At 39.6% G+C, this 12614-nt stretch overlaps 1 protein-coding gene across 1 annotated transcript in view; it reads left to right on the top strand.

Moving 5' to 3' along the window:
• The window catches only part of shank2b (SH3 and multiple ankyrin repeat domains 2b), a 149310-nt gene extending 138388 nt beyond the window's left edge, over positions 1-10922 (top strand). The window contains exon 26 of the mRNA XM_077519293.1: positions 4538-10922. Within this exon, the coding sequence (XP_077375419.1) occupies positions 4538-5063 (526 nt within the window). The 3' untranslated portion in view covers positions 5064-10922. The remainder of the gene's footprint in view (positions 1-4537) is intronic.
• The last annotated feature ends 1692 nt before the right edge of the window (positions 10923-12614 follow it).

Genomic DNA, 12614 nt, shown 5'->3' with positions numbered 1-12614 from the left:
TCCTCCTTCTTGATTATCCCATTTACTCTGTGTAAAGCACAAGCTTATGTATGCTTTAAAACAAACCATCCTGCGTTGTGCTATGAATAAATATCTCATCCCTTTTTTTCCCCACAGATGGTTGTTGAATGGTGTGGTCCACTCTGTTGTTAGATATTGGTACAGTTTGGATACCAATCGCTGATCACTCAAGTACCATATTAGTTTTAAATTCATGATTTTTTAAACTTGAGTTTCACTACTTTCATACAAAGATATTCAGCTGAAAAACTGGTACAAATGGCCAATTATACATAGAAAATGACCTCTGAATAGCGAACAGATGGAAACAATGGGCATCGTGTTCGGTTATTGCCTCATTTATCTCAACATCATAGATGCAATATTTTAAACGGGCAAATCTAGTAATTGATTCTAAAGGGGAAAGTGTCTTTTTTTTTTTTTTGCAGAAGTCCGAGCAACTGGTCCATGGGAAAAAATAATAAAGGGAGCATGAGAAGTTAAAGTTATTGTTATAGCAGAAGGCAGACAGATGGCTGAGACGTCAGTTCATTAATGCATCATGTTCCTCTCTGCCTCTTAGCTCATGCACGTGTGTGTGTGTTTGCATTTGTGTGTGCGTGCGCACATTTTCATACATGTTCATCACACGTCTAATGTCTTAAATGTGCTTTGTTTCCATTCCATCCACCCTACATGATTTCCTGTGGAGGCGCTGGTGTTGAAAAGTGCCCAGCAACATCCAGTAAGTGGCCATGCACCTCAAATGGCCCAGTTCCATTTTGGCAGAATGACCCCCTTAGCCCCCTTCACGTCCCCTCAGGCTCTTCCATATGTTCAAAGCAGGGAAGTGCCATATCTAGGGTAGATGTAGAATTCTGCTGGTAACAAAAAATACAAAAAAAATAAAAAAAAAATAGTCATTTTGACCATATGAAGATCAGATTTAACTTGTTTTCTGCCCTCAGCAGACACTAAGAGCACAAAATAGCAGGCGCTAAATTGCATTCGAACTAATTTTAACCAATTATGTGCACGCATTTGTTAAAGTTTTGCAGACCACTGTACTTGAAAGTGTTTTGTGCTTTAGGTTGCACTGAAGTTTGAGGTGATGAAATTAGACGACGTGTTAATGGAAGACAAACAAGTATACAGTACAGCATTTTTTTAGTTAATTTTGGTGAATGTGTCCCCATCCTTTAATACTTTGGCATTTAAAAGTTGAAACAGTACACGTGGGAAACTGCTTTGGGAGAAACCAGCTCCACAAAAAAAATTGCCACAAGTTCTGAATTGGCCCAGATGCAATGGAATGCATTTTGTCACGGGTGATAGACTGATGATTTTCTCCGATGACTTTTGTTGAAATTGAAATCACACAAAAAAAAAAAAAAAAAACACAATTTTTCATTTTATTATTTCAAAACCTTTGTTCTACTACCAAAACTAAACTTTAAATATACCTTGAATGAACAAGCTGAAAATAAATTAGTGTACTAAATGAATACAAAACAATATAAAACTTGCCCGTGCCCGTGTTTTGCATGCGTAAACATTCAGCAATCAGGCCCTTGATGTGCTGATAGGTCAGCCAGTGAAGTTATGCGGGTTGAGGGTGTCGGGGTCATCGAATGTGTGGAGCTTGTTCTCCTGTGACTTTTACACGAGAGTTTTCACACAATCATTGTACAAAAGTCAATGTAACGCACTCTAATGAACAAGTAATGGCTCAAGCTCACTTCTAACAAGACAAGCGCTATAGAAAATTATTTGATGGAAAGTATGAACTGAAAAATATGGTGATTAGTTTTGTGGTTGTAATTTGCACTGGTGTAGAGTTCCACTGCGTCACACGGCAAGCTGCAGCCAATATTTTGTTTACCTCATTTAACTGTATGAAATCATCCAAATGTTCAGCACAACTGTATGATACAATATTTCTACCCCATTACAAACTATCCATCCATTTTCTATACCATTTATGCTGTTGGGGGTCGGGGGTCTTTCTCAGCTCCCTGAAGTGGTTGCTAGGCAATCAGAAGCCACAAACACTTGACTAGCATATCGGGTCATCATATTTTCATTTCCAAAAGACGGTTATACTTAACTCATTCACTCCAAGCCATTTTCATGTTTTATTGCTATAAAAACATGGAACCTACCAAAAGAAAAATGTCTCTCTTCTTTCATCAGGAGAAAATAAAATAAAATAAAATAGTACGGTATATTTTTTTTATCTGTTTTTATGTTTTGTAGCAATTAGCATTAGAATTAGCTAAGTTTCATCATTATTCACAAACCTGTTGAAAGTACTGAGAAAAAGAGCTTGTTGCAACATGGACCTGGTTGATCGCTTATACTTTGCTGCCACCTGCTGGCCGTTTTTTTTTTGTTTGTTTGTTTTTGTAATAACTACCATCGCTTTAAGCGACCACTTCAGGTCAGAAACGGCATCAAAGCCTTCATACAAAAACTCTAGCAAACAAAAACCTTAAAAAACGTATAAATATGTTTTTGGGAGTGAATGAGTTAAATGATACTAAAAGTTTACTCAAACATGCCATACATTAAAACTATTTTACTGTATGACTCCTCTGTATGGGTAGTAAGTAAAACAAAACAAAAATAATTCTTTCGAAGTCTCTTTCGAAGACAAATTAATAAATTACGACAAGCAGCCACCCTCCTGCAATTGCGTCTTTTTTTCCTCTCCGCTACTGCTGGTAGCGTCCACCCAACTTGGGGATCGAACATGTCACCGGTTTGGGAGCACAGAGCGCTACCATAAAAAATAATAATAAAGCAGGGGATCCAGCACAGCACCTAATTTAAAGACTCAGGAAGTGACGTTGTACTAACGCAAAAGTTGATCTATTTCAATAACGGTGGTGAGAGACAGACGAATGAACGGGATGTCATATTGCTTGCATGATTATTATATTGCATTATGTCTTATATTCATATCCCATTTCAGCAGCGGTTTTCCCTGGCACTCACTTATAGTAACAAAACATAACTCCCACTACTTGCCTTCTTTTCTGGTTTCTCTTCCGCCTGTCAAGTGTCGGCGGGGTGAAGGACCCAAATGCAGTCGAAGCAGGGTACGAGGGCAGAGGGGTCAAGGAGGAATTTTATTAAAACAAAAGCAGGAGGCAGATAAGGAACTGATCAAAACATAAATAAACTCCGGGCAGACGAACAAGGGAAACTGGGGCAGAGCACAGGACAGGAGAACGGCAGTAATTCACGGAGGAAAATAACAACAATGAACCAACAAGAACTGAACCGAAAACGGGTGACTAAATCCACACACTAATTGACAATGACTAGACACAGCTGGGCAAGACACAAGTGGCAGGGGAAGCTGATTGGTAGATACACGAGGAAGGGCAGGCAACACAGGTGGACAAAACAATGCTTAACTTATGCCGAGCTCAGACTACACGAAAACAGCCCGATTTTAGCCCCGCCGACGTGTCGCGGACAAACGGGGCATATTGTAAATGATTTTGTGTTGTCTTGACGTAGCGTCGCCCGTGTAGTGTGACACGTTTAACGATTGATCGGCTGTTGTCCAGGACGGTTCACGACCATCACGACGAAAGTCTCGCATGTTAAAATTTTTGCTCGTCTTGACGCACAATGTGACATACCTACGTCGTCATACGTTTGGTTCCGCAGCATTGACCAATAGCGAGAGGGAGCAAAACGTCAATCACACACTGAACAGCACTTTATAGCTCTCTTTATTTATTTATTTATTTATTTATTTATCCATCCATCCCCTGGATATCTCATGGGATGGGGCCAGACAGGTGCAACCCGGAAAAAAAAAGAAAAAAAGGCAGCCGCAGGACTGCTTGGATGAACCACCTTAAAAACGTATTAAAATTAACAAAATTTAAAAAACAAAACTCAAAATGAAATAACAACTAACTAAAATAAAAATTCCAAAACTATAATAATAACCCTGCTTGTAAAGCAAATCTATTGTAAGCCAGAGGGAAGGCTTTACAGTATTTAGCTTACTTGAGTTACTCCTTGCAGTTGTCATCCTGGCCTGAACTGATTTAGGCACAACAAATAATTTGTATACACTGCCATCTACTGCTCTTTGAGTAACATTACATTTGTGTGATAATTTCCATAAACATGTTCTTGATCGTCATCCTCATGTTCTACTGTAGCTTGTATGTTTACAGATCCATCCTGTTTGCCATTATTCATAATAGCTTGTTTTATGTTCATTTTTATCAGTTCCCATTTTCTTACATATTTCCTTTCAGGTGGCTTTTACAGTCAAAAGTGAAATAAGTAAGAAACATTTTGAATTTTCAATTGTGAATGGAGTTTAACATACTTTACTGATTACAGGTAACTAATAAACTGTCTGTTTCAGTATGGCCTTTCCATTGAAAAATATCAAATTATAAACTCAGAGAAACAAATTTATTGACTGCACACAGCTGGTCATAAGGCTGACGAGGTTTGACTTGATTCCTATAGTAACCTATCACCTCCTCTGCGCTCCCCCCAGGCCGCCCTCGGACGACTCAGGAATGCGTAACAACGCCGCTGCCGCCGCCCTCACCTCCACGCCGCCGAGCAGCCTCCCTTCTCAGACGCACCCCTGCAGCCCTCCGGACTCCGCCTCCTCGCTCACCCCCTGCTCCTCGCTCCCGCCCTCTGCGTCGCCCACCCTCACGGACGTCTTCGGCCTGCCCACCCCTCCCATGGGCAGCGGCGGCGGGTACAGCCTGAGCTCGTCGTGCGGCGGCAGCGGGAGCTCGCGCTCGCCGTCGCCGCTGACTCTCATGCAGGCGGTGGCGGCGTCGGGCAAGCCCTTCGCCTCCAAGCCCGTGGAGCTGTGGAGCAAGTACGACGTGGCCGACTGGCTGGAGAGCCTCCACTTGGGGGAGCACAGGGACGCTTTCCTGGATAATGAAATCGAGGGGGCCCACCTGCCGTCCTTGCAAAAAGAGGACCTGATAGACCTCGGCGTCACCAGGGTGGGCCACCGCATGAACATCGAGAGGGCCCTCAAGCTGCTGCAGGACAGATAAGCCCGGCGGACGGCGGATGTCCCACTCGCAGGACACGCACTCCGCTAATGGAAGCTTGAAGCCTTTTTTTTTTTGTCCTCTCTCATCCGCTCAGCCTCCCTCCCGCAGCCCCGAGCATCAGGGGAGGAGGGTATCAAGGCGAGCAAGTGAGAGAGAGGCGACTATGTGGCTCCTCAAACTGTGGAAGTCCAACTTCAACTTTGGAATACTAAAGAACTTTTCCATGTGGCCCACATGAAAACCAGCAGAGCTGGTCTTTTTTTTTTTTTCCTCTCCTTTTTGATCCTTTTCTATCTTTGCTAGAAAATAATATGCGACTATTTCTTCACTAGAGTCCTACCGGAGTTATATTTCTGGGTGTATCTAAGGTTGTAGAGAAACACTTTAGATTTTCACCTGTTTTCGTCAAATTCAGCTCACGTTTGAATTTCTATCTGGTGGCCACAAGAAGCACACTCACTCACTGCACACAAAATTGTGAGTACGTTTTCACAGACATGCGCACATAAAGCATGAACACACCACATACTGTCACTGCAATCGCCTTCTCGTGAGAGTAGCGTGTGTATGGAGGTGATCGTTTGAGCCGAAGTGGCACCAAGCAAGCAAGCCAGCCATCCTCCGACACCCTTCGTGATGCCATCCAGAGCTTCAAGAATGCTCACCTGGTAAAAGTCACATCAGATTGTCTGATGACAAAAGGGCACCTTGTCATCGCCTGGCGTGTGTGCGTGTGATAGACGTTAAGGACCTTCCCTATAGAGAAGCCAGTGCTTCAAATAAACAAATTCCTTCCACTGAGCTGCACTGTGAATCTCTGCAGTGCTGACCTCCCTGACAACAAGTTGAGTTCATTAGAGTAGACATCTTCAGGGAACAGTTTGATTGATCAGCTCAAGTCTCGAGGAGATGCATGTTAAAGAGAAAGTCAAATGGAAGCAAGTTTGAGGGAAGAGCCAAAGTTCAAATTTGCAGGTCCAGAAGTATTTAAACAATAATAGTTTTTATGGTTTTGCAATTGCAGAATTGATTCAAAATTAATCAATCCAGATGTTTTTGATACTATTTTGGAATTAACAACGTAATAAAAGGAAACGTTAACATAACGTAAACCTGTAAAACTTCAAATCACTCATTCCCAAAAAATCCAAGATGATTTTTCTGTAGTCGTAACTCAGTTATGAGTACTTGTAACCTTACCAGCAAGCTGAATTCTGATGGTATTTGTTCATTCTTGTAACTGCTCCCGCTGATTAGTTCACGACCGACCTTTTTTAGGTCAGACCGATCAGCCGTTGTTTAGGGCGGGACATGCAGCTGTGACGAAACCAGGAAGCGCCGATGCCGGGGGAAACAAATAAACAAACATAATATATATGCACATGTGCTATACACTATTAAATATCCATCCATGCCCTATACAGCTTCTCCTCTAGGATTGTGGTTGAGGGGGAGCCTCTATACAAGCTGACTGTTTTTTAGTCATCCACAAAAATGATGATATAAGGTTGGTGATATGAAAGAAGTCCAAATAGGAACATTAGAGAAGTGATTGGTTCTCAGAGCCCGGAATGCTATTTGGCTCAGTGCGAAGGAGGTTTTTTTTGTTTTTGTTTTTTGGTTTTGTTTTTGTTTTTTGGTTTGGTTTGTGTTTTTTTGCTGGCTCGAAGGAGCGGCGGCTCAGATTTAGGAGTGGAATGAATAGAATGGAAATGCTGCTATTGAAGTAGAAACGCTGACGCTTGAAATACTTTTAATACTTTGAATTAGGCTGATGAGGCATCGAGCATTTGATGACTGATCGTGGTCTAGACTGATTGGGACAGCTAACAAGCTAACGCAGCTGTGCTCATGCTTGATGTAAACCTGACCAATTAAAATGTAATTCTCCATTTTGAAATGGAAATAACGAATGGTAAATGGAATGGAAGTGTCATGTCATTACTTTTACGTCAAATCCATAGTGGTAGTGTAATGCAAAAACAAAACATTTACCATAGATCAAATACTTCTGGACCCAACTTAAAAGAGTGTGTACTAGTGACAATTCTGACCTCACGTCACAAGTCAAAGTGGTGGTCTTATACTGCATTCGTGGAATGTTTGAAGTTGGATTCATCCCACTCAGTGTCCCAGTTCCACCTCAAAGCATTTGAGGCAAATGTAACCAAAAATGGCTGATTCCGATAAATTGTTTGTTGTTCTGGTTAACGCAGTCATTCCAATACACGTTGTATCACGTGGACATATGTCTTGTTTTAACATTTATCTGAGTGGGATAAAAAAAAAAAAACGATTTCCCACTTTCCTCAAATGTAGGATTTGTTGTCGATGAAAGGACACACTCCGCTCATCGAAAGGCATTGGACTTTGGATTGTTGTGATTTGATTTGTGAGGATTATTTTGATTTGAAAATGTGATCAAATTTTGTTTGACAACATGCCTGGTTTGTACACTACTCACAGGCAAAAGCAATACAAAATGTTGTGGAAATGACGCGTTGCATTGCAGAAATGTAAGAAATGCCCGGATGTTTGGAATTGTTAATTTCCTACAATGGCACTATATAATTAATAGGTAACCTTTTTCAAACACAATGGACACTTTTTACAGTACGTGTTAGCAGACCACTTCAATCACTTCCACTCCTACTACTTGACCTAACTGAACTAAACAATTCACTAATGAAAGATAACATGATAATGAATTATTCTATTTTTTAGAAGTGTGTGATCATAATGAGCAACTCAAGCATAGTGATTCGAGTAGCAAAAGCACAACCGCACAGATTGGAAGCGGGCAGGAGCAGGAAAACACCATGAGGAGGACAGAGGCAGGAGAGCTGCTGACAGACTCGGTTTGATTGATTCTGCCACACCTGACCGCAATCAGTGATAAGGGAGGTAAAAAAAAAGAAAAAAAAAAGAATTCTTCCTATATAGGACCTGCTTACAAATTAACTAACCACAGGTGTGAAACTTTTTACATTTTATACTGACAAGCTAGCCACTTTGTCTCAGCGGTGTACACATTTTATTGAAGATAAGCGGATTAGGTAATGAGTGAAGGAATGTTCACAATACATTTGTCATAATGCAACTGCAAGTTCTATTAGTATGTGTCTATAACAACCAATATGTGTGATTGCTGAGTACACTAACTTAGCTGCTTCACTTGCAACACTTCTACCAGTGTGCTTTCCTGTTTCGTTCTACTTTTCTCACTCATATGTCATTTAACAAGCCCTTGATACTCAATTGCTTTGTGTTTAATCTCAAATACTGGGAGTGGAAGTGAATGTATGCCCAAAAGAAAAGAGAAGTAGTCTGATGTCACCATGATGAGGCGTATTAGAATAATTTTTGTGGACATTACAGTATGTCATACATGGTGCCATTTTCTAAAGAGGAAAACCAACTCAAATTTTCTTTTAATCCAACTCAGGGTGTGGCCAGTTTGCCACATGACATCACAGCTTCGGAAAACAGGTGAGCCGTGATTGGTTGTTGCCTGAGCCCTTCTCAACTGTGATGTCAGTTTTAGTCAACAGGAAGTAGCAAAATGGCCGCCCACTCAGATGGATAAAATCGGCTGGGTTTTGCTGCTTATTGCTTAACTCATTACACAAACACAATGTTAATAGAGTACCGTCTTTAGACTTAATGGATAGGACATATTGTCAAGAAAGGTTTTGGGTTGAAGTTTCTAGCTTGTAGGATATTTAAAAGAATAGGTGCAAACAATACATCATCAAATATACTTCATGATTCAATTATACACAGAGTAAAAACAGCTTTGTGTTACCTGGAATGGGAGTGATCCCCTTCTTAGTGTATGTGTTGTTTCATAAGCGCTGATGGAAGAGTATTTTATGAATCTGAATTCAGTATTGAATCTTGTTTTCTATTTCAGTTTAACTAATGACTTAACAACCAATATTCCGACAGTATGATTTTTTTTCATGTTTATACAAAAGCTCTATTTAGATGAAACAATTTCACTTTATCAACATGGTTGTATAAACACAAGCCTCAAGATGACATACCTGAATATCCACTGCAAATGATGCTGCAATAAGATACATTTAAATGACGTGGAGCAAAAAAGCTAAATAGTAGGATACACATTATGAGTAGAGGTTTGTCTTTAACGATAAACAATATAAATAATTATCTCTGAGGCAGGCTCATGGCTTGAGACTTGCCTGGAGTGCTCGACGTTCACAAGAAAGTTTGTGTCCCTTGTCGGCATCAGGGTTTTATGCTGAAAGAGTGTTAACGCTCATTTCTACACTCACTCCCCTGCCCCTAACCTCTGCAAGAAACAAGTTGACACAGATGTTTTCATCTGCTTGGATTAGATGAAAGGATATAAAGTATTTAACGGGATCATTTCTATTATGATGTAACTGCCACAGTTACTGGCGGAGATGTACAAGTCCAGTAGAGTTTTGAAATTATGTATATAAGAGTGTTTTAACCGGAGTAAATATGTCTAATGGAGTGCATGTGTAGAAATATTAAAAGGCTTTGAGCAGAAACAACCTTAGGAAGGTTCCTCTCTGACCTGACGGCCAAAGCTGCGCCCCATCATCCCAGTGAGGATGCCTTAAGTAAGGTCGCGGGTCCCTTTGGTTCCGTACCCGCAGCTCCATTTGCTACGAAGCCAATTCTTTGGGAGTGTCCTTCCTGTGTGATTTGATACATCGGGAAACCCAGTGTCTGCAAAGAGATCTACAGAAAAGTGAACTTTGGTTTCATCTCGCTGTTGCCGGAGGAGTTGTATGAAACCGACAAACGTGTGTTCTGTGAACATGAGCGGTAAGAGAGGCTGGCACGGGACAATGCTGCTAACAAAAGCTGCGACTCATTTTCAAACGGTGTCGTGTCAGCAGGGGTCGAAAAGCACAGTATTTTTAAACATTTGTATAGAGTTCTATGACATTTTATAGAGATTATCTTCAAAAATATGTTGGGTACTGGTGTGTGCCAATACAGAAATATGAAATAGATACAACCGTGGATATTATCATTAGACTTATGGGTTTTGTAAGAAGCAATATTTATTCTGAATGAATCTCCTTTGTTGTGTTTTATTTTCCCATTTGAAAGTGACATATCACGTTATGCTTACTTGTCTGTATTTAACGAACTGTTGCCTAGATGCAGTCTACTACTGTAGTAGATTTCAGATCTGTTGGGCAATCAAGTGACCACAAAAACCAGGTATCTTCTGACCGCCACTTGCCTATCTGTCATTCTCTTAAAAAAAAGAAAAAAAAATCCCAGACTCAAGAGTGCAACTTGTGTATTAAAAAAAAAAAATAAAGATATCAATCTGTACATTTTTAATACGTTTGCAGGCCACCATAGGAACTAAACGTACACTTACATAAATCCACCAAAAACGATAGTTGCTATAAGCTGTGTGAAAATGTGGAGCTGAGTAGATGTAGTAAGAAATGTCACCAGCCATGTTGAAAGACAAACATGGCTCACGAAACCCACTCCCCCCTTTTAATGCTGCTCCCACCATTCTCATTGTTCAACATTTGGCTAACCCTTTCTGTCTTTTTCTTAACTTATTTTGGTTTCATTATTAGATTTTATTCTTTGATTAAGTCTTTATAGAGACTAAGCTGTTTTCAGTAATTTGTGAAAAGACTTGTGTTTGTTTTTCTATGTTGCTGTAATTTTGTGCTTCGAAAAATCATCATAGAATCAACTAATTACTGAAATGAATAGAGAGAATATTCCTGTAAGTGCACTCTTCATTCCCTCCCGCCCCCTCAAATCCTCAAGAATTCTTGTATGGCAACCAAAAGTCACTGTAAGAAATAAATATAACATTGCACTAGCGTTGTTGTCCTCTCACTGCTTGCTTGCTTGCTTGTGTGATGTCATATCGCACTGGGAGCGCCACAGATTGAGAGAAATTAGGTGATATAAAATATAGTACAGTATATGCACCTGATCACTAACATGGAGGAAAATAGTTGGTCTCCTCTTTGCAGCTCAAAAAGCTTAAACTCTGCTGGGAAGACTTCCATAAAACAATCCATGCTAGATTCTATAGTAGATTAAAAGAGTTAGTTGCCTGTAACTCAAAATAAATACATACATTCTGGACAGTCTTCACCAAAACTATTCCTCAAGAATGCATACAATTTTTGAAAAAAACATGTGGTTCAAACAAACCAAAAGAGTTTAGCTGTATACCTGCATCCAACTGATAATGTGGTTTTTTAGAGATGGCTTAGAATTAGATCTCGTTTCAGTGATTCGACAACTACAGAGTATCCCCCCCCCCCCCCCCCCCCCAAAAAAAAAAAACAACAACAATGACATATAATTATAAAGGCCTATATATCCCAACATGGCATTTTGCGTAAAATTATTGGCAATATTCTAATTTCTTAGTCCAGGACTAGTATCAGCCACCGTCGCGAGATACCTTCAAATAAGGCTGGTATCAGTTTTAAATATTGATTTAGTATTGTTTGTGTGTCATGTAGGAGGTCCAGATTAGAACGACAAACTCGGTGCAAATGTACTGGCTGTAATTAATAAAATATATACATGCAACCGAACAGATTGGAATATCACAAAAGGAACTCTTTGAAGTTCCCCGTGGCCTAAGGAGAAGAAACTGCACCGCCTCCTGGAGATTTGACGTACTTGCAGCGGGAGGCGTCAATATTGTGCATCGTACACATTTGACCCAAACAACTGAATTAAGGGTTTTCTCATGGGCCGGCATCATACAATCGAATAATTATGTGAATATGAACAACGAAAAAATGACTCATTGTTAATTAAACATGGGTCGTAAACCCATATTTTTCAAATGTGTCAAGTAGGGAAACAAACACAGGAAACTTCTTTGGCTAATATGCAAAGAAAAATATTTATGTAATACACATTCGCTAATGCTCACAGATGCCTATTCCACAAATTAAAGGCATTAAAACTCAAAATTAGGGATGGTGAATAATTTAGAGCAGGTCATTAACTTTTTACATATAGCCTACTGCTAAAATGATAGGCTACTTCACAGTTTGCTTGACAAGCAACATCATTGTGAACATTATTGTAATAAGAATGAACAATTAAATTTAAATTAAATCAACAATTGTCTAAAAAAAAAAAAAAAAAACTGTAAATTAAATGATTTAATTAAAATGCATTGCAAATAAAAGTGTATCGAAACAAAAATTTAAAACAACCCGTTCTTGAAGATTTGATGCTAATGTAAACTTAAAGATGAAATACAAATGGACTGTAGCCTATTTGAGCAGCTGATTCTTTCACATAAGTGATTTAGACCTTTTGTACATGTGAATCTCAGAACACTGTATCCTGAAAAACTTACCGTAATTTATTTCGGTAGCCCTAGTCAAGATGTGAAACTCTTGTATTATTATTGATTACTACATATAGTAAAATATTTCCTCGATTTATTTTTTTATTTTTTTTTATTAATCCTTTTGAGTTTGCAACCAACAAAAAAAGTCCAGAATTCACCAACTCAAGAAATTTTAGTACATAAAA

The sequence above is a fragment of the Festucalex cinctus genome, chromosome 4, assembly GCF_051991245.1.
Source record: "Festucalex cinctus isolate MCC-2025b chromosome 4, RoL_Fcin_1.0, whole genome shotgun sequence".
In the NCBI taxonomy this organism is placed as follows: domain Eukaryota; kingdom Metazoa; phylum Chordata; class Actinopteri; order Syngnathiformes; family Syngnathidae; genus Festucalex; species Festucalex cinctus.
Note: the sequence above shows the minus strand (reverse complement) of the source record. Positions and strands in the feature narration are given on the sequence as shown.